Source organism: Geotrypetes seraphini, chromosome 6 (genome assembly GCF_902459505.1).
Source record: "Geotrypetes seraphini chromosome 6, aGeoSer1.1, whole genome shotgun sequence".
In the NCBI taxonomy this organism is placed as follows: Eukaryota; Metazoa; Chordata; class Amphibia; order Gymnophiona; family Dermophiidae; genus Geotrypetes; species Geotrypetes seraphini.
The window spans coordinates 215148408-215171591 of NC_047089.1; the positions used below are offsets into that span (position 1 = coordinate 215148408).

Genomic DNA, 23184 nt, shown 5'->3' on the forward strand with positions numbered 1-23184 from the left:
ATTCATATTCATTAGGGCTAGCCTGAAAACCCGATTGGCCTGATGGTCCTCCAGGACAGGGTTGGGAACCACTGGATTATACTGTAAACTCATATGTAGAGCCCATCCGAACAACTAACATTTATTTGCAGGCATTTACGCCAGTGAAAACCAGGCCTAAATGCCTGCACCTAAAGTGTGCGTGAATTGGGTGCATTCTATAATAGTGCGCCTAACATTTAGGAAAGGAGATCCACACACTAGAATGTACACACACCACTTTATAGGACGCGCTTAGAATGTTGTGCGTGTAGATTGCTAATCGCCAACTCTCGGTGCTGATTGGATTGCTATCCAATAAAGTTGCACACGTAAATCAGCAATGCACACAGATTTGGGCACAGCATGTAGACTTGAGAGGGGGGAATATGTGCGTATGTGGCTGCCCCTTCCATGCTCCACCCGTGTAAACCCCCCCCCCCCTTTCATATACATACTACACCACTTAATCACCATTACAGAATAACACTTAGGCGTCGTGTTGTCACTTACACGTGTATGTATCCACTTGCCCACAAGAGTGCCAATGTTTGGTAATTTACACACTCAAGTGGCTCAGAAATGTGAGCACCCAGCTATAAACTTGCCCTTCATTTGTTTAACACAGCAATTAATGCATGCAGTTAGCAACATGTAACATAACAGATGATGGCAGATAAAAACCTGAATGGTCCATCCAGTCTGCCCAACCTGATTCAATTTAAATTTTTAAAATTTTTTTCTTCTTAGCTATTTCTGGGCAAGAATTCAAAGCTCTACCCGGTACTGTGATTGGGTCCAAACTGCCGAAATCTCCGTCAAAACCTACTCCAGCCCATCTACACCCTCCCAGCCATTGAAGCCCTCTCCAGCCCATCCTCCCCCAAACGGCCATATACAGACCGTGCAAGTCTGCCCACTACTGGCCTTAGTTCAATATTTAATATTCTTGTCTGATTCTAGATCCTCTGTGTTCATCCCATGCTTCTTTGAACTCCGTCACCGTTTTCCTCTCCACCACCTCTCTCGGAAGCGCATTCCAGGCATCCACCACCCTCTCCGTAAAGTAGAATTTCCTAACATTGCTCCACTAAAACTCAGGGGAGGGAAATTTCATGGCGACACCAGAAAGTATTTCTTCACCAAAAGAGTGATTGATCATTGGAACAAGTTTCCGATACAGGTGATCGAGGCCAATAGCGTGCCAGATTTTAAGGGTAAATGGGATGCCCATGTGGGATCCCTGAGAGGGTGGAGTTAAGAATGGGTTATTTGGAGCCCTCTAGAGCAGACTTAGGGGGTGGGTCTGTGGAGTGGGCAGACTTGATGGGCTGTGGCCCTTATCTGCTGTCATTTTTCTATGTTTCTATGTTGAATCTCCCACCCCTCAAACTCAAATTATGTCCTCTGGTTTTACCATTTTCCTTTCTCTGGAAATGATTTTGTACTACGTTAACATAACAGTTAACATAAGTTGACATCCACATTAATAGGAGTATGCAGGCCATACATTTTGTTTTCATTTAGTTTCCCATGTCACTTAGGGCCTGGTTCTGTGTAGGATGCCTACATTAGGTGCTGCTAAGCTAGCTTTGGAATCATCGCACACCTTTTTTAAATTTATTTATTGGTATAATCAGCATATAGGATTATCTTTTCTTTTCTTTTTTTTTTAGTTTAGCTCTTACCAGTGCATTCAACTCATGCTAGAAGTTTAGGAAAAAAAAAAAAAATCATTTTCTTTTCATCCGCAAGAGTATTTAGTCTAATGTAATAAAAGCAGGCTTTAATGGAAAATAATTAACTGTGCCAGTTTTCAGTCAATCCCAAAAAATAAAATTAAATCACCAGAGTGCCACGCAGAACTCTTAGGATGCCTTGCTGCACCATATGCTTGGAACCAGCTGCCCGAATCGCTACGGTGGGCTCCGTCTCTGGCAGTGTTCGAGGCCCATTTGAAAGACCACCTCTTTCAACTCCTAACTCCTCTCACCTTGGGTTCTGCATCCCCTACCCTCTATGTCATGTCTTGTCTGTCCAAGTTAGATTGTATGCTCTTCCGAACAGGGACCGTCTATAAATGTCAAAATGTACAGCGCTGTGTATGCCTTTCAGCGCTATATAAGTGATAAGTAGTAGTAGTGGTAGTATTAGTGACACCTACGTTGAGGCGCCCTCCAACACCTATCTGAAAAGTAGGCACAGTTGGGGCGGAGAATAGGCATGGTTGACTTAGGCATCGCTATGTATCTGAGTTAGGCACTGGTAAATTAGGCCCAGTAAAACCTGGCCTAATATACTGGTGTCTACTTTTAGGATGCCTAGCAACGCTTAAGCACGGCTAGGTGGCATTAGGTGGGATTCTATAAAGGAAGCCTAGCGGTTGATTGGCAACTACATCAAGCAGCGCCTACAATGTAAATGCACTTAGACGCCATTTATAGAATCCGGCCCTTATTGGATTCTTTTGTTTCTTTTTTTTGTTTCCGTTTTTGTTGTTTTGGAGCAATGTAATGACACAGGAGGAAATCCCCTTGGAATTCCTGAGGTTTTTTTCCTGCAGGATAAGGTTAATCTGTCATGAAATAACACGGAAAACACCATTTCAAATGAATGAACATATCTATTAAACACCTAACATGGTTCAGTGAATAGGCCCGTGTGTGCTTTTAGCTACAACTATACAGTAGAGTATAATAGTTAGTCAGACTATTTTGAATGCACAAACAGTTTCGAAATTGTCCCAATAATCAACAGTTCTTGCAGGAGCTGCTAGTCTTCATGAGATCTTTTTAGTCTATTTTCCTGCAAGCATTTGAAAGATTTCATATAGCAAATACAAACTGATTTTATTATTGACTCTTCAGAACAGAAAAATGATATGCATGCAATAACACAAGCTGCTTTTGAAGATGTTTGATCAGTCACCATTCCTTGAGCAGAAAGGAGCAGCATAGGTATGCTATCAGCATGTTTTTGGGGGGTATTTTTGTAGTCTTTATAAAAAGCATTGGCCTACAGGAAAGCATAAGTAGTTAATAGTGTGAAAATACTGACCCATAGGTTGGGAGGTTATAAATAGTCTATCTCCCCGTTTTACAAAACTACGATAGCAGTTTTAAGCGCAGGCCGGCGTGCTGAGTGCTCTGCGCTGCTCCCAACGCTCATAGGAACTCTATGAGCGTCGGGAGCAGCGCGGAGCATTCACTGTGCCTGTGTGCACTACAAACCGCTATCATGGTTTTGCTAAAGGGGGGGAATAGTTCCTAAATGCTAAAGAGGTAATAGGATCGCTCTGCTTGTCAATTTTAATGGACATTAACAAAAAGAGAATAAGAGTTGCTGCTGGTAATGGCTCTTTCCTGGATATCCGTGACTTGCTTTGAACACTGTAGACCCCTCCTTAGCTCTGTGAAAAGCTCTGCTCATTTTACACTGGCCTGAAGAACAGAACAAAAAGGGCTGCTTTTAAGAAACCATCCCATAAATATTGACGAACAAAATGTCAGAAAGGCAACTGTGACTCCAAGTTGAGACAGCAGAATGTTCTGTATACAATGAAGAGTTCTCCTACAAGACTCCATCTGTACTATGCTTTAACACTACATCTGCTACTGATTTCTCAGTGTTTCAGTGTCATCAGGATTATCAAAATAAGCAATAATAAATAGAGAGAAGTCTGAGAATTCGGAATATTGTAAGAATGCAATACATTGGTATAATCAGCATATAGGATTATCTTTTTTTTTTTTTTTTTTAGTTTAGCTCTTACCAGTGCATTCAACTCATGCTAGAAGTTTAGAAAAAAAAAAATCATTTTCTTTTCATCCGCAAGAGTATTTAGTCTAATGTAATAAAAGCAGACTTTAATGGAAAATAATTAACTCTTTGGTTTACTTTGGAGATCAAAGTGAAATTTAATTCTGTACCTTGCAGTTTTCCTGCAGTCAGCCATCGTTATGGCTGATATGCCTTGACACACCACAACGAAGGAAATTGTTTCACTGAGGCCACCGTAGAACAGGCTCCACTGAAAGATCCTCTTTTATCCCCATTGCCCACACTGTCCATGCGTGATTCAACAGAAGCTCTAAGGCAGTTCTTACAAGTTACAGCATTAAGAAACAAACCCACTCAGTGGCATAGTAAGGGGGGGGACCACCCCAGGCGCTGTCTCGATAGGGGCATTGGTACCGCTCTGCCCCATCACACCATGTCATGCTCACGCCATCCCTCTCCTCCACCCTGTACTGCTGTAGGTCTTCGCCAGCGCATGCAACTTCTCTTGCCTGTTGTTCGCGCCGGCCTGGTTCCCCTATGAATCACTTCCAGGTCACGGGGGCCAGGAAGTGATGCCAGAAGTAAACCCAATGCCAGCACAAACGACATGCTGGAGAAACCGCTCGTGCTGGCGAAGATTTATAGAGGTATGTGGAGGGGAAGGGAGAGCTCGAGTGTGAAGTGAGGAGCGTGGAAGGAGCAGTGGGGGGAGAGGAGGGCACGGGGTGTCACCATCACCCCAGGCGCCTCCTACCCTCACTATGCCACTGGACCCACGCCTTCGTGTTAGAGGAATTATTGTTACATTTCTTGTTCCCTTCTAGTAAACTGTGGCAAATCAGTCTAATCTGCATTTTAATTCATTGTTTGGGGAAATAAACTTGCCTATGTATGGTTTTGATGAGCATACTGTAATGAGTGTTTGAAGGACAAAGTGCCATATCCAGTCACATTGGGACAGGAAACCTGATACAGAAACACTGCAGTCATTAGCAAGCAAAAACTATCTAGCCCATTCAATTTGCAGAGTTGCCTCTGCATACGCTATTCTAATCTAATCTGAGATTTACGAGTCACACTATACCTAAAATGTTCAAGGCGACTTGCAATGCAATGTAAATGGATACAATTTAATATAGTACAGGAAGCTCTTCGCTATTCCATCTCCAGGTCTCCTTCCTTTGCTCTTACCCTTGCTGTCCACTGACTTCATCATTACCACCTCCACCGACAGGTCCTTCCAGGCATTTAATAAAATCTTGCACTCTTCAAAGGCTACACTGCAAACAAGCTCTGAGAGGCATAACAGTCTAGGCCAGGGGTGCCCACACTTTTTGGGCTTGCGAGCTACTTTTAAAATGACCAAGTCAAAATGATCTACCAACAATAAAATTTTTTTAAAAACACAAAGCACACTGTACGCAGAGAAAATGTTAATTAACATTTATATTCCGCGGGTTTTCAAAGAGGTCAAGGCAGCTGATTTATGTAATGTCACCTCAGTAACAACTATACACATAATAGACAAATATACCCCCTCCCTTTTTACTAAACCGCAATAGCAGTTTTTAGCGCAGGGAGCTGCGCTGAATGCCCTGAACTGCTATCAATGCTCATAGGCTCCCTGTGCTTAAAACCTGCTATTGCGGTTTAGTAAAAGAGGGCCATAGTGCAAAATATAGACAGCAGATAAAAATTCTCAAAACGGACACATTTTGATCACTAAATTGAAAATAAAATCATTTTTCCTACCTTTGTTGTCTGGTGATTTCATGAGTATCTGGTTGCACTTTCTTCTTCTGACTGTGCATCCAATATTTCTTCCCTTCTTTCAGCCTCCTGTATGCTTCCTCTCCTCCAGACCTCATTCCCTCCCCCAATTTTTTCCTCCTCTCTCCCTGCCCCCTCCCCTTTCTTTCTTTCTCGTCTTTCTTTCTGTCCCCCTGCCCCCCTTTATTTCTGAATGTCTGTCTTTCTCTCTCCATGCCCCCTTTCTTTCTTTCTGTCTCTTTGTCTTTCTCATTCCATGCCCCCTTTCTGTCTGTCTCCCTGTCTGGCTTTCTGTCTCCCTGCCCTCCCCCAAACCACCGCCGCAACAATCAGTGAACAGGCCGCCACTGCCGCTGCCATTAGGGAACAGGCTGCCACCGTAAAATGGACACTGAAACACCGGGCCGACCAACCTTCCCCACCTGACGTCAATTCTAACTTCGGAGAGGAAGTTCCGGGCCAGCCAGGCAGTGATTGGCTGGCCCGGAACTTTCTCTCTGATGTCAGAATTGATGTCGAGTGAGAAAGGTTGGTTGGCCTGGCGCTTCAGCATCCTCTTTACAGGGTCGGGAAGCAGGTAGAACGGTGATGAGTTCCGCGATCGACTCATGTTGCCTTCGCAATCGACCTTTTGGGCACCCCTGGTCTAGGCAGAGAATCTTACAGTGGTAGAATGCCACGCACCATTCTAGATGCCATTTTCTGTGGCATAAGTAGTGTTTAACACTCTACATTTGTCCTAAAGTTGTTAGGTTTGATTTTCCCTCAAAGGAAAGAAACTACAGACTATATCTAGGTACGCAAAGCATGCGAGCTGATGTCTCTCAAAAAAAAAAAAAGAACACACTTAATTCTAGCACTTAGATCAAATGATCAACATTTACTAACAGTCCTCACTCTTAAAGTTATGAATACAAGACAACAAAGTATTATTTTAGTTATAGCACCTCAAACATGGAACTCTCTTGCAATTCATTCGAGAGAGGAATGTTCTCGCGATAGGTTCACGGGTAACCTTAAATGTTTTCTATTTAAGAATGCTTTCAACCTTTAACTCGTTGAACTGGGATGAGCTACTTACCGATCTGATCTCTACATTTTAAGCAGTTTGTTTCTCTTTCTTCCCTTCCTCTATGTTGAATTTTTTCTTTTAATCCCTCCCTCATGTTTCTTCCCTATATTTGTTTCTATCCTATTTTTAATTGTATTTCTTACCTTTTTTCCCTATTGGTTCTGTGAGTGTATATTAGGTCAAGTCTTGCACTTCCCTAATTGTTTTTAATATTTTTTCCTTTGTACTTTGCTAAGAAGCAAGATTAAGCGATTTAATCAAATGTTTAATAAAACTTGAAACTAGTGGTTGCCTGGGCTGTGTGTTTCTGGAGTGCTTGCTTCTTTACCTTGGATGCAAAGCCCCTCGGTGCAGTTCTCCGACTCTTGACTCAAGCCCTCACAAAATTTACCGCCGTTCCTGGGAGATGGGGCGATACATTCTCGATTCCTCTGGCGCTCACATTCTGGGCTGCAGATGGACCACTCGCTCCATACTTCCCAGCTACCATCCACTGCAAAAGTCAAGCAATGTGGACAGGTAAGGCAGTCAAAACCCTGTACTGTTATCCCTAGTGGAATGCAACAGATCATCAGAGAGCTGAAGACTCCCTACTGCTTCTGTGTTTCTTTTCGTCTATTCACCAGAAATGCTCTCCACAGCCATGCATGAGCTTTGTGGCGGGTGCAGTTCTGTACCCTCTTTTTTTTTTGCACCAGTAATCTGATTTTGCAACCATCAGCGGGCATCCATGGCCAAAGGACTGAGAACGGTGAATGTTTGAGCAGCCTATATTTATAAGCCACTATGCATGCAAATTATTAAAATACTGGCACTTAAGTGCCAAAGTGCTGCCTATGCACTATTCTGTAACTGTATATATCCCTGGACCTAGGGTGGAAAGTAGGTGGGGAGCAAAGTTGTGCATGTATATTATAGAATACCACATAGAAACAGAGAAAAATGAAGGCAGATAAAGACCACAGATGATCTAGAATCAGAAAATAATAGTAAATATTGAACTAAGGCCAGTACTGGGCAGACTTGCACTGTATGTGTTTGTATATGGCCTTTTGGTTGAGGATGGACTGGGGAGGACTTCAATGGCTGGGAGGGTGTGGATGGGCTGGAGTGAGCTTTGACGGAGACTTCAGCAGTTGGAACCCAAGCACAGTACCAGGTAGAGCTTTGGATTCTTGCCCAGAAATAGCTAAGAAGAAAAAAAAAAAAAAAAATGTAAATTGAATCAGGTTGGGTAGACTGGATAGAACATTTGGGTCTTTATCTGCCGTCATCTACTATGTTACTATGTTATGTTACAAAAAGGCCTATCTAATCTGCCTAACCATGCCATCTACTATCCCCTCCTTCCCCTTAGAGATCCAACGTAATTGTCCCAAGCTTTCTTGAATTCAGATACACTTTTTGTCTCCATCACCTCTGCCAGGAGGCTGTTTCAAGCATTCGCTGCCCTTTCCGTGAAAAAGTATTTTTCTGAGGTTACTTTCATCCAATGCTCCCTCATCCTAGAGTTTCCTTTCAATTGAAAGAGTCTTGCCTCGTGCACGTTTATGCCATGTAGCTATTTAAGCATCTGTCACATCTCCCCTCTCACGCCTTTCCTCCAAAGTATATATACAGTATAAATTATCTCTTCCTTCCAAGAAAGGGATAAAAGGAGTCAAGATTTTTATTCAGTCTCTGATTTTTAGAATCTCTCAACCTTGGAGTGATCTTCTACTCCTTTTAAGGAGTTTCGGTTCACTCCAACTTTTTCGTAAATCTTTAAAAAACATTTTATTTGCTAAACACTTTGAAAATTAATCTTCCGAAACTTAGTCTTATTCTTTATGGTTTTTATTTGTTAAGTTAATTATTGTAAACTGAGTCGAGCTTTCTTGGACTGATGTCTCGGTATATAAAGCCAAGCATTAGATTAGATTAGAACTTTAAATGTGTCCCCATACGCCTTATGATGAAGACCACTGACCATTTTAGTAGCCTTCCTCTGGACCGACTATAAGTTACAGAAATATCCGTGGAATATTAGTATACACACTTGTGCCACCTGTATGGCTGGCATCAGTGCTCACACCTAACCTTATACGCACATATATACCCTTCTATGTTAACATTCTATAAAGGAAAATAGGTACCTATTTTTCTTTACAGAAAAAAAGCCAATCATGCACCCTCTGGGCATCTCTATATAAGAGCACGGTAATAGAATTACTCCTTAGTTAACAACAAACATGCAAGGGGCTGAGGCAAGTCACAACTATGTTAAAAGAATAATTTTTTTTTCTATTATCTCCCATACCTCTGGGTTGGGAGATAATTGGAAATAAAAAATGAAACAGGATTGCTATATGACTTATTTGATTGGCTACTGTATTGGTTGACTTTTATTCTGCTGTTTAACTGATTGGATACTGATTGGAATGTATGCTTTACCTATTGGTTAATTAAAGATATTTAAAAAAAAAATAAAGAGAGAACTTGTTTCATGGCTTTTCGAAAACAGGGCCCAAGACTGCAGCTGTATGTACGAATCAGATGTCCTCACATGCAGTGCATCAAGCCCAGAAGTTTTCTTCATCACTGTATGATATGGTTTTATATTGTCTACCTTTTTGCCATAGGTAGCCGTGCATATCTCACCAGGACACAGCGAAGTACAAGTGATTTTCTGCACAGACATTCCCTCGCAGAAAGCACCTCCATTGAGTGGCGCGGGGTTGGTGCAGGTCCGCGATCGTTTTTGCCATCCTCTGCCGCAGCGCACGTTGCACGATGACCACTCCGTCCAAGACGACCAACCTCCGTTCACTGCCAGAGAAGTATGGCAATCTGCATTAAGCTCTTACTTACTAATATTTTTCTTCTCACTGATAATTTTGTGGAGCGTTTCCATTGTATAGGGAAACAATTATAAGGCTAATTTTATTAGCGACTTGAGGTAATTTTATAAGCTTAGCATGCACTGATGGATATTTAGGGTTGCATTCTATAAATGGCCCTCAAACAAAGGAGCCAGAAAAGATCAGTGCCAAGTGAGATTCTATTAAGGTTACACACCCTTTAAAGAATCGTATTTATTGCCCATTCCCACCCTAACTTTGGGCACCAGACTTACACTTGCTGAAACCTGGTGCAAATGCTGGCACCCAAGTTGGGCAAACAGTGACCCATTATTCTGTAACAATGCATAAAACTTTTTGGAATGCCCCTGATATTTCTATGCCCCATGACATGGCCATGCCCATGCCCATGACATGGCCATTCCCCATTCGGAGTCACATGCTATCAGATTTGGGCGCCAGGCATTACAAAATAGAATGTGGCCAGACAGTGGCATAGTGAGAGTGAGAAGCACCCGGGGAAGTGGCACCCCTCCCCCACCCTCTTCTTTATCCCTCCCCCCCACCTCCACACACTCCTTCCCCGCCTCCTCCTGCTGCGCATGTGCTTCTTTCCTTCTCCCGTACCTCTGTAATGTTTCTGGCATGAGCAGAAACCCCCGAACCTGCTGTTGCGCCTGCGTCGGCTCTTTCCCCGACGTCACTTCCTAGGCAAGGATCCAGGAAGAGCCGACACTGGCGCCAGGAACGTTACAGAGGTACAAGGGAAGGGACACCATTCTATGAAGTTATATGGTAGAATTCTCTATAGGTTGCGTAGCGTTAGGCTGTATGCTAAGTGCAATTCTAATAGCAACTGCATGCTTAATTGCCATTTTAGAATTACTAAGACAAAATGCCGGGTTTTGAAAAGTTGTCTGGGGCAATCCGGACAACTGATAATCCTGCATGTAACTGACCTTGTCTGTGAGCTGGGAGCACAACTCTGCGTGCTAATTGTCAAGTTGGGTACCCAAGTATTTAGATTGAGGGGGATAAGAACATGCTAAATAAATGACAGTTTTAACAATCAATTATTGGCAATAATTTGCATGTATCTGTCTTTAGAATTCTACAAAATGTGCATGCAATTTCCATAGCATACAACTACGAGGGGGGTGTGGACCTGGGAGGGTTGGGGCATGTCTGGCACAAGCACATTTTATAGAATAATTGAAGTTATAGTGCACCTAGAAATAAGCACCCAGAGGGTGTTTTCAGTCTAGTTTCCATCATAATAAAATGCTTGTTGTCATTCCTTTACTACTTAGTTCCTTTCAATTTATTTTTTATTTATTCTTTATTCAGTCCTCCTCCTCTTCTTTTCTGTATGTTAAATGTTAATACCTTCTTTATAAATTACCCCCTATATTTCCTTTACAAAACAGGTGCAATGCATATGCCTCAGTACCTTCACAGTATTCCTGGTGGAATTCTGTGCAACTGCACAGCACAGAATTTGTGCAGAATTTTGCACTTGCTGTGCAGAATTCTATGCAGACCTTCAATTCAGCCCCTGTCCCTATTCGCGTCCCCTCCCTCCTCTCCTATTTTGTGGAAGGGCTCTGGTTCAGTACTCAGGTCATGGACTCTAGTTCAGTTCACAGTCTGGCAGTCTGGCCTCTCTCCCTCTGACCGACAACCCCCCTACCCACCACTCCACACACACACATGAGATCAGCCAACCCTCAGGCTACCCAAGGAAGCAGCAGTGGTGGCAGCCGGCTGGCAGAAGCAGAACAGTGAATGGACTGCTTGCGGTCAACTTCTCCAGGGTCTTCCCTCTGCTGCATCACTTCCTGTAGATAGATTATGCAGCAGAGGGAAGGCTCTGGCAGGTCCGACTGCAAACAGCCTGTTCATAGCGCTAACTCTGCCAACTGCTCTGGGAGGCCTGCAGGTATGTTTGATCTCATGGGGGGGTCGGTCAGAGGGAGAGAGGTCAGACCCATGCGGGAGAGGAGAAAGGGACGGGGACGGGGACATGAATGCTAGGCCACAATTTATTATTTTTTTTTTGGGGGGGGGAGGAGGGGACATGGATCCTGGACTGCAAGTAGGGGGGGATAGAAGGGGAGATGGATGCTAGACTTGCAGGAGGAGGAAGAGGGGATTGGAGAGGGGACATCTGCACTGCAAGTGGGGGAGGGGGGGTTGAGGTGGGGACATGGATGCAAAACCTGAAGGGGGAGGAGGAGAGGGGAGGGGACAAGGATGCTGGACCTGTAAGTAGAGGGGAAAGGAGATGAGAAGGAAACCCAGGCTAGAAAGGGGGATGAGAAGGGAAAAATGCTTGACCAGAGAGAGGGAGAGCGAGATGCCAGACCATGGGGAGTAGGGAAGGGATTCAGGGTGCAAGCGAGAGAGGTGGCGGGTGTGGTGAGGGGACATGGATGCTTGACCCGCAAGTGGGGGTTGGAGGATGGTAGAGAGAAGAAGAGACAGTGACCGAGACCAGAAAGGAGATGGGAAGGGAGGAAGAGATTCTTAGTCAGTAGAGAGAGGGAGAGAGAGATGCCAGACTATGTGGGCCAAGGGGAGGATTCAGGATGCAAGTGAGAGAGGGGTGGGAATTAGAGGGATACAGAATTGCAGTTGGAGTGAGAGAGGGAGCTGAGGGGGCTGGAACCTGAGAAAGGAAAAGGCAGGAAGAAATTCCAGGCCTCAGGATAGGAGAATTATATGCAAAATATAACAAATAAACTTTGCAGAATTTTGAAATATTGTGTGCAGAATTCTTCCAGGAGTACTTCACAGTCTGGGTGACCAGCTACATATTCCTTCTCTTACAAAGAGTTCAGGGCTATGAAATAGTTTTGTTTGTTTGTTTGATGAGTTTCTGTAATATGAAAAATCACGATGAATGACAATAATTACATTACATTAGTGATTTCTATTCCGCCATTACCTTGCAGTTGAAGGTGGATTACAAAAGGAGTTATCTGGCCATTTCCAGAGGAATTAAAGAGTAGAGCAGATTGCTTCAGAGAATTGGGACGAGTCTTGCGGTGTTAGTTTGTCTTCAAGGATTTCTTCAATAGCAGGGTTTTTATTTCTTTTCTGAACGATTTGTAGTCTGGGGTCGTTATCAGTAAATTGGAGAGTTGGTAGTCCAGTTTTGCTGTTTGTGTGGCTAGAAGGCCATCGTATAGTTTTTTTCATTTGATGTCTCTGATTGGGGGGTGCGTGAATGGTGTGTGGGTTCTCCTATGTCTGGTTGTGGTAGTTAGGATTAGGCAGTTGTTCAGGTAGGCTGGGCTGTCTCCGTGTATGATTTAAAATAGTAGGCAGTAGAATTTGAATAGTATTCTTGCTTGTATTCGGAACCAGTGTGAGTTGAGGTATGCTGCAGTGATATGGTCATGTTTCCTCAGTAGAATAGATAAGTCTTAGAGCTGTGTTTTGAGCTATGTTTTGAACAGTTTGTAGTTGTTTTGTCATGGTTGCGGGGCAGGGGAGATAGAAAATGTTGCAGTAGTCTAGAAGACCTAGGACTAGGGACTGGACCAAGAACTGGAATTGTGTTCTGTCGAAGAATTTTTGAACTTGCCTTAAGTTTCTCATGACCGCGAATGATTTATGTATTGTTTTGCTGATTTGTGGTTGCATGGTACAGCATCTATCTATCGTCATTCCTAGAAGTTTTAGAGTGGGTTGTATGGGGTATGCGATTGAGTTTATTACTAGATTTGTTATGGTTGGAGTTTTGTTATTTTCAAGGAGAATGAATTTTGTCTTGTCTGGGTTCAGTTTCAATTTGTGATTTTTCATCCATGTTGCTACTGCTTCAAGTGTTCTGTGTAGTGTGTCTGTCATGAAGGACATTGGTTGGTCAAAAGGGAGGAGAATGGTGATGTCGTCTGCGAAGCTATAGGAGGTTAAGCCTAATTTGTCCAAGCAGGTGCCGAGGGATGCAATGTAGAGATTGAAGAGAGTTGGGGATAGTGGAGATCCTTGGGGTACGCCACATGGGTTGACCATGGTTCTAATTTTTCTTTGTTCAACTTTACTCTGTAAGTTCTTGACTGTAGGAATCCTTGAAACCATATGTGTACCTTATCTGTGATTCCTATTGTATTCTTATTGTGATTCCTATTGTAGTAGGATGTTATGGTCCACCAGGTCAAATGCTGCGGTGAGATTCAGCTGTATAATCAGCATTTTTCTACCTGTGCTGTGGTATTGTCTAGCTGTGTCCAGGAGGGGACCTAGTAGTGTCTCTGTGCTGTAATTGGTTCTGAAACCAGATTGTGTAGGGTAGAGTATGTTGTGGTCTTCTAGGTAGTTGTTAAGGGCTACTAGGCCTTCCATTAGTTTGGTAATAAAGTGGTATTGAGACTATGGGTCTGTAGTTGGATGGTTGATCTGTTGCTTCTTTAGGGTCTTTTAGGATTGGGGTGATGACAATTTTGCTGAGGTCTTGTGGGAAAAGTCCTTCTGCAAGCATGGTTTGTATCCATTGTAAGAGGAGAGCACAGAATTTAGTACTGGAGGATTTTAATAGGTATGGAGATGCCATCCAGATTGTTTCATGACCGTGCAGTTCTCTCCTACTTCTTCAATCTCCAGTTCAAATCAGTTTCAGACTAAGATCTGGCACCATGAACCCCCCATTCCTGCTACCTAGGGATTTTACCCCTGTGTTTTAAATCCCCATGTCCCCAAACCTTAGTTGGATCATTGCAGTGACCATCCTGTGTCCCGAATCAGGTAGTCCAACTCCCTTCAGAACCTTAAAATCATGGGTCCTGATTTTGAGCATCTAGGGATCCCTTCCATACAAAATTACCACAACCACAACCATACCCCTCTCTGTATAAACATGGCCATCACAGCAACCCCAGCTTCAACTGACCCAGGGAGCAGAGGTCATGACCTGAGAACTGAACCAGAGCCCTTCCACAAGATAGTATATAACACGTGCCCTATATGTAGGGTTTCTGTCATTAGACATTTATAAATTGCACAATTGTACAATTTCCTGCTAATTGATGGTACAATAACACCAGTGTTGTCATGCCACAGTCCCTATTTACTGGGTATCTTTTACAGTACTATCAAATATTTACGTTTTCATCACTTTGGAGTCATCAGTGTAGAAAAGGCATAGAAACTGAGGGGCTGATATAAGACAAGGCAGGGGAGGGATGACAAAGTATTAGATGAAGTGGTGTGTTTCCAGTGCTCAAGTAAAAACAAAACCATCTATTTTATTTTTTTTTATATAGAAACCTAAAGTCAGCAACTTTTTTAATATATTGAATCCTAAAACCAGCAACTTTATATATAAGCTACCAGGACAGCTCATACATTCCCTTCTGCCTCTGAAAAGCAAGATCCTCTCAGGGTAAACCACAGGACTTATCTGCCTAAGTGAAGGAGAAAGGTTTCAGAGCACCACACCAAGGATCATATGCTTTTCTCCTTTGGTTATCGTGGTGATGGGTATCTTTCATAGACCAAACAACCTGCACAATAATATTGCTCAGTTACCAGCTTTTTACACACTTATTATTACGATCTACTTCTTAATATTTTGGGCTTATCAAATTATTTATTTATTTTTTATGGCTTTTCACAACTTATTATTAAATCAAACACCCAACTAATATTCGTAATAGCGGGAGAAATGTAAGCAAATTACAGCTTCTATTATCAACTGGCAGCAATATTATTGTGAAGGTTGTTTGGTCTATGGAAGATACCCATCACCACGAGAACCAAAGGAGAAAAGCATATGATCCTTGGTGTGGTGCTGAGACCTTTCTCCTTTACTTAGGCAGATAAGTCCTGTGGTTTACCCTGAGAGGATCTTGTATTAATATTGGTAAACTGTGGTGTTATTTTTTAAAGTCCTACATCTTGAACATACATACATCTTAGTAGCATAAGGCCACTCCTCTATTCAATAATTATGTTCAATAGTAAGGTGGTGATGAGGGAAAGGATGGGTTTAACAGCTCTTCCCCCCCCCCATCAGATCATACGTACCGTAAACCACAACAGTGGCAGAGTTGCTCCTTCTCTTAGCAACTATGTTGGAGGCCATGCATGTGTAATTTCCAGAATCCGAGAGACGAGCCTGGCGGATGATCAGATTGTGATCGGCTCTGGTGTCAATGTTCTCATCTATGAGCGAATCTATGACTTCTTCGTTCTTTAGCCATTCCACCTAGGGAGAAGATAGAGAAGGGGGTTCTGAGTGCGGAATGGGATGTCCAGGAGTTAGTCAACATGCTGAAAAAAAAACATCTAGTGCTGTTCAATATAGCCTAATATATGTTATTACTGTTTGCCACAATTATGTGACACCAAAATAAACAACAGTAGATATGCTTCTTCATGACTCAATAATGATTATTTGCAGATTCTTCAGAAGTGCCTCCAACCAGCCAATCCCTTTATTCACGGCTAGGGAACAATTTTATGGCACACACGCCATCGTCCAATCTGCTTTGTGCTAAGTCGGGATGGTGTGAAATGTGACTGAAGGGGGAGGGCTATTCTTGAAAAAGCCAGGTGGCGACACATGTCGAATGGGTCCCTTCCCAACGCAGATAAAAAAGCTTGAATGAATGAAAAGAAGCTAAAAAAGCTAAGGGGTGTTTTTACTAAGGCGTGCTAACCGATTTAGTGTGCACTAACCAATTTAGCATGCACTAAATGCTAAGGCGCCCATTATGGGCTCTTTTTACTAAGGTGCGCTAACTTTTTTAGCGCACGCACAAAATTACCGCACGCTATACCGCGCGGTAAGCTTCTAGAATAACGCCAGCTCACTCTCCCCATCAACAGGCTGAAGAAAGTAAAAAGGCGGCATCAAGGAAGGGAAACTATCATTAAAATTTTCATGGCAAAAAAAAAAAAAGAATAACGCCAGATCAATGCTGGCGTTAAGGTCTAGCACGTGCGGCAATTTAGCACGCGCTATTCCGCACGTTAAGGCCCTAACGCACCTTAGTAAAAAGAGCCCTATATTTATTTGATTTAAAGTTATTTAATGGGATAAGTTTACATTTTCATAATATTAATGTGAGCACAAAGCACTTTCACAAACAGATTTGACGATAACATGTGTGCCATAAAATTATTCCCTAGCCGTGAACACAGTGATAGGCTGGTTAAAGGCGCTTCTGAGGAATCTGCAAATAATCATTACTGAGTCATGTAGAAGTATATCTACTGTCGTTTATTTTGAAAAAAAAAAAAAAAAATTGGGTGGCATAAAGTTTCTACCTTAATTTTGTCAAACATTTAGGCGATAACTACCGATAAGAATTCTGAACACAACCATCCATAAAGCTGAAAACCAGACCCAACTGGAAGAGCTAGAATATCATAATTCCAGATGTAAATCCACTTCACTGGTTCCTGATAACTCATTTCCCTGTGCCAGATTCTTCCCTTCCTCCTCCCCCTTCAAAATCTTTGACTTTACATTTTCTACTGATAAATTCTTTATTACAACCTTCTGTTTCCTGCGGGGATCGCGTTTTAGCTTTGTTCTTTTGCTCAATTCTTTCCTTGATTGTTATTGATTCACTGTTGTAGTCATTTAAGCACAAGGCTGTTTAAAACATCTATTTATCCTTCAGCGAGGGGCATAAGAATCACAATATACCAAAGCAAGAAGAGTAGCGGGGAGCAACAAGAAGAACGCGTGGCCCCCCAGACTGATGGACCTCAATCAAAACATAGCTTAGCAAGGGAAGAGATTCCCTTAGCAGAACTCAACAGCTTGTTTGAATGTAATGATATGCATATTGAAAGCACATCATTAACTCTTCACTGTGACAGCAAACTCAAAGCGTATACACACTGCTGCTTGCGGGCCATGCTGCTAGCACCCAAATCATTTCTTCAGACCAAAAAAAAAAAAATAAAGTAAAATGTATCAAGCCGTGGTGACAGCTGCCCCCTCAATGCCCTGAGCTCCATACGCTGAGGCTGAAACATATGAGTTCACAATGTTCATCTTCACTGAGCAAACGAAGGAGAAAGAGTTTTAAAAGCAGGATTTTTAAAAGGGATTGTTCTATTCTGTGTCTCTGGCAAAACTGTCTTGTTAGCAACGCATATCTGTATCATACTATAGGGCCCCTAACAGAACCTGCTAAGGTGACATTTAAGCAATTACTGATAGGATCGGCACACAGAAGATACAGTGGACCTGCCATGTAATCACCGCACGCATCTCATTTGAGTGTTGAATTTACAGCTCTGAATAGTTTAGCTTTTTTTTTTTTTCATGAAGTCAACCTTCTACTGTTCAGCTCAGATGGATAACCTAAGGCTGGAACTTGCGCTACGGCTAGTGTCTGAATGGTAATGAGTTTATGGATTGGAAATACACATTTGTTCACATACTAACCAGCTACAGATGGTTTGCAATGTCATGAGTTTTCCAGTTTATATTTAAAAAAAAAAATCTGTAAAAAGTAGTCCATGAAGAGCCAATTAGATGGCATGCCAGAGAAGCAAATCCTTCCAGTATCATCAGTCATTCTGGTTAGCTGGAGACAGACGGTATTGGTCTGTGGCTGGAATATTCATAGTTACAGACAAATGCTTTGAGGAGCACAAAGGCAGTGCAGACACACACACACACACACACACACACACTCTCACACACACAAACACACACACACACAAACACACAAAAAGGAATATGGGAATGTGCTGGTCCTAATACTGAAAGAGAATGACTGAAAAATGGGTTGTTCATGAACTAAGGGCTCCTTTTACAAAGGTGCGCTAGCGTTTTTAGCTCAAGAGGCGGTAGCGGCTCGCGCACGTTATTCCATCCGTTAAGGCCCTAACGCATCTTTGTAAAAGGAGCCCTAAGACAAGTCGAGAGAGAGAGAGAGAAAAAAAAAAAATTCCAATGGAAACAAACACTAAAAAGGGTGACAGGATAATTGCGCGCCAGACACCAGCGCGCCGACAATCGAATGCTGACAATTTGGCGCAAGAAAGAAGCGCATCGCAGGAAAACTTAGTTTTAAAGAGCTCCAACGTGGGGGTGTAATGATAGTTGATTATTGAGTATGAAATGAACACTTTTTAGGGTTCATAGTCAGTCGCGCGCGAGACACCAGTGCGCCGACAATTGAGCGCTGACAATTCAGCGCAAGAAAGAAGCGTGCCACGGGAAAACTTAGTTTTAAAGAGCTCCGAACCTTGGTGTGAGTGGGGAACCCTCCCTCCCCCCACTTTACTATATAGTGTTCGTGCTGATATTGTGGATGGGGCTTGGGGGGGGGGTTGGAACCCTCCATTATAGTGAAAATGTAACTTTTTCTGATTTTTTTCGGGAAAAGTTCCATTTTCTCTATAATGTGGGGGGTTACACCTCCCCCCAATGACAGCGCAAACACTATGCAGTAAAGTGGGGGAGTCCCCCCACACCCCCACGTTGGAGCTCTTTAAAACTAAGTTTTCCTGCGATGCGCTTCTTTCTTGCGCCAAATTGTCAGCATTTGATTGTCGGCGCGCTGGTGTCTGGCGCGCAATTATCCTGTCACCCTTTTTAGTGTTTGTTTCCATTGGAATTTTTTTTTTTCTCTCTCTCGACTTCTAAATATGTATGAGCAGAGAAAATGCTTCCTTTGGAGGTACAGCAAATAAAAGGAAACAAGTGGGGTGTGGGATAGAGCACGTCTACCTTGGGATAAACAATATTTATTTATATAAACTCAAAGTAAAATACATATAAAAGTACATGAATAAAAAGTCCTATTATGCAAAAATGTCCACTTTACCCACCCCCCAATCAAAGGTTTATAAAGCAAAAAATTATACGATGGACTATTAGCCACCAGAGCAGTGAAACTAGACCGCCACCTCTCCAATCTGCTGACTATTACGCCCAGCTACAAAACATTCAGGAAAGAACTTAAAACCTTTCTTTTCAAGAAATTTATCAAATGATCTAACTAAACCTGATCGACCCTCCACAGATCCCGACGCATACTGCATCTATTAACCGTGCATTCGCCCTGGAAATGCCCAGGCCAACTCTTGTTGTTAACCGCCTAGAACTGATAGGTATTGGCGGGCTAGAAGACACCAATGTAATGTGGATGACCCAACACGGTCCGTGGTTCGGCTTCCTAATGGAGGCCTGCCTCAGGGGTGTGATTGTTGGTCTAGAAAAAGTATACACATTTCATAAATAAAGGTCAAGACTGCATAAATAGAGTACACAACGCCATCAAAACCTTGCAAACATGTAATACAGATTGCCTGCCACAGACAAATCCAACTTGTTCTTGACCAATAAGCGCAGATAAGTATAAAGCAAGCCTACCCGCTAAAGCCCGAGCAAACATTTTTAGGTCAACATTGAACATATATATTTTAAATAATCCATAAATATATTAACAATCATGGGGAGATTAGTACAGCAACTAAAGGAAAGGTAATGTACATGTGTGACTTGATGGACTGACAGATTGTCCTGGAGATGAGTGGTGTTGGTCCGCTTTGATATGGTTTAAAGGCTTGGCTGAGGAGAAAAGGGGGGGTATGAGAGACTGGTACGGAAGGGGAGAATGGGTGAGGCGGGGGAGGAGGGGGGAGGTCCAAATATGCAATATTAGTTGATGACGGAATTAGTAAGGGCAAGTCACAGGCCAGCAAATTAAATGGCCAGGAACCTTTTCTGGATGAAAGGACAGGGTACGGTACTGGAGATCAAGAAGGGATTGGACAATTTTCTGAAGGAAAAGGGGATAGAAGGGTATAGATAGAGGGCTAGTATGTAGGTCCTGACCTGATGGGCCGCCACGTGAGCGGACTGCTGGGCATGATGAACCTCAGGTCTGACCCAGTAGAGGCACGACTTATGTTCTTATATCCACGTGTCTTCTAGAATAATTATATCTTAGGGCTCCTTTAAAAGAGCTACAGTAGTGATTTCCTTGCAGCAAATGCACAGAAACTCATGCAATGGGGGTTCAATGCATTTGCCACGGGGGAATCCCTACCACAGCTTTGTACTAATGCAAGGAGCCTAAGGAACAAAATAGGGAAAATAGAAGTCATGGCCAAAACTGAGAAAATAGACATCATTGGGGTCTCCGAAACATGGTGGAATGAAGAAAACAAATGGGATACAGCACTGCCGGGGTACAAACTCTATCACCAGGACAGGTCAGGTCAGAAAGGAGGAGGAATAGCCCTATACATAAAAGAAAGCATACACTCAGCCAGAGTGGACACAGCAGAGACAACCAACAAATTGGAATTGCTATAGGTTAAAATACCGGGAAGGAAAGGTCCCGAGATAAAGATGGGCCTGAACTATCGTCCACCTGGGCAAACCGAAACTATTGATGAAGAAATGGAAGCCAAGATTAAGCGGGAATGCAAAAGCGGTAACACGATTATTATGGGAGACTTCAACTAGCCCGGGATAGTCTGGAGTCTTGGAAACTCAAAATGCACTAGGGAGACCAGATTCCTGGAGGCTATACAGGATTGCTTCAAGGAACAGCTTGTCAGAGAACCGACAAGAGGGGATTCCACTCTGGATCTAATCCTAAATGGGCTAAGAGGACCGGCAAAGAAAGTGGAAATAGTGGGACCACTGGGAAACAGCAATCATAATATGATCAAGTTCAAAGTTGAAGTAAGAACACCGAAGGGAAAGCGAACCACAGCGACAACTTTAAACTACAAGAAAGGAAACTACGAAGCGATGAGGGTAATGGTAAGGAAGAAACATAGGAACAGCTCAAAGATATGGCAGACTGAAGAGCAAGCCTGGTCTTTTTTCAAGGACACAGTGAGCAAGGCGCAGAATCTGTATATCCCCAGATTCAGAAAAGGGTGCAAAAAGGGTTGATCAAAAGACCCGGCATGGATAACTAAAGATGTGAAGAAAGCGATAAGTGATAAGAAGAAGTCATTCAGGAAATGGAAAAAAGGCAAAACTGAGGAAAACTGGAAAGAGCACAGGAAGTATTAAAAAGAATGTCACCTTGTGGTTAGAAAAGCCAAAAGAGAATATGAAGAGAGGCTAGCCAGGGAAGCACAAAATTTCAAACTGTTCTTCGGATATGTTAAGAGGAAGCAGCCGACTAGGGAGGAGGTCAGACCACTGGATGATGGAGACAGGAAGGGAGTGGTAAAGGAGGAGAAAGAAGTGGCAGAAAGACTAAACATTTTCTTTTCGTATGTATTTACAAAAGAGGACACATCCAACATACCGGAACCTGAGCAAATCTTCAAAGGAGACCAAGCAGAAAAATTAACATCCATTGAAGTAAGCCTCGAAGACGTACACAGACAGATAGAAAAATTAAAACTGATTAATCGCCGGACTGGAGGAGATCATGAGTGGTGTTCCGCAGGGTTCGGTGCTTGGACTGCTGCTATTCAATGTATTTATAAATGATCTAGAAACAGGGATGAAGTGTGAAATAATAAAATTCGCAGATGACACCAAACTATTTAGTGGGGTTAGGACTAAAGAGGACTGTGAAGATTTGCAAAGGGACTTGAACAAACTAGAGGAGTGGCCACGAGATGGTAGATGAAGTTCAATGTAGAGAAATGTAAAGTCTTGCATGTAGGACACAGAAACCCGAAGTACAGTTATACGATGGGAGGGCTGTTATTGGGTAAGAGTACCCAAGAAAGGGACTTGGGGGTAATGGTGGACGAGAAAATGAAGCCGTCGGCACAGTGCGCAGCGGCCGCTAAGAAGGCGAATAAAATGCTAGGTATAATCAAAAAAGGTATTACAACCAGAACGAAAGAAGTTATCCTGCCGTTGTATCGGGCGATGGTACGTCCGCATCTGGAGTACTGCGTCCAATATTGGTCGCTGTACCTTAAAAATGTATATGGCGAACTCGAGATGGTTCAGAAGAGAGCGACACGTTTGATAAAAGGTATGGAAAACCTTTTATACACTGAAAGATTGGAGAAACTGGGGCTCTTTTCCCTGGAGAAGCGGAGACTTAGAGGAGATATGATTAAGACCTATAAGATCATGAAGGGCATAGAGAAAGTGGAGAGGGACAGATTCTTTAAACTCTCGAATACTACAAAAATGAGAGGGCATTTGGAAAAGTTGAAAGGGGACAGATTCAAAACCAATGCTAGGAAGTTCTTCTTCACCCAACGGGTGGTGGACACCTGGAATGCGCTTCCAGAGGACATGATAGGACAGAGTACGTTACTGGGGTTCAAGAAGGGATTGGACGATTTTCTGAAGGAAAAGGGGATAGAGGGGTATAGATAAAGGATTGCTACACAGGTCCTGGACCTTTTGGGCCGCTGCGTGAGCGGACTGCTGGGCACGATGGACCCCTGGTCTGACCCAGCAGAGGCACTGCTTATGTTCTTATATAAAAGATGCCCTTATTTATGGGAGCGGAATTCTGCCATCTTGTGGAACTTGTATAGGATACAGCAGAGAGAGTGGCACATTGGTTAAAGATTATAGATAGCCAGCCTTAGCTGCTTCTTGTGACCCTGGGCAAGAGACTTAATCCTTCCATTGTCCCAGGTACATTAGATAGATTGTGAACCCACCAGGACAGACAAGGAAAAATGCTTGAGTACCTGAATGTAAGCCATTTTAAGCTCCCTTGGGAGAACAGTATAGAAAATTGAATAAATATATTTTTCCTATTTTGAGAAACCCGTGCAGGG

At 42.9% G+C, this 23184-nt stretch overlaps 1 protein-coding gene across 2 annotated transcripts in view; it reads right to left on the reverse strand.

The window, feature by feature from the left end:
• The window catches only part of UNC5D (unc-5 netrin receptor D), a 761056-nt gene that overhangs the window by 193592 nt on the left and 544280 nt on the right, over positions 1 to 23184 (reverse strand). For both annotated transcript variants that reach the window (XM_033949939.1, XM_033949938.1), the window contains exons 5-7: positions 15511 to 15691; positions 9281 to 9448; positions 6969 to 7133 (exon numbers count right to left, since the gene is read on the reverse strand). In XM_033949939.1, the coding sequence (XP_033805830.1) occupies positions 6969 to 7133; positions 9281 to 9448; positions 15511 to 15691 (514 nt within the window). The remainder of the gene's footprint in view (positions 1 to 6968; positions 7134 to 9280; positions 9449 to 15510; positions 15692 to 23184) is intronic.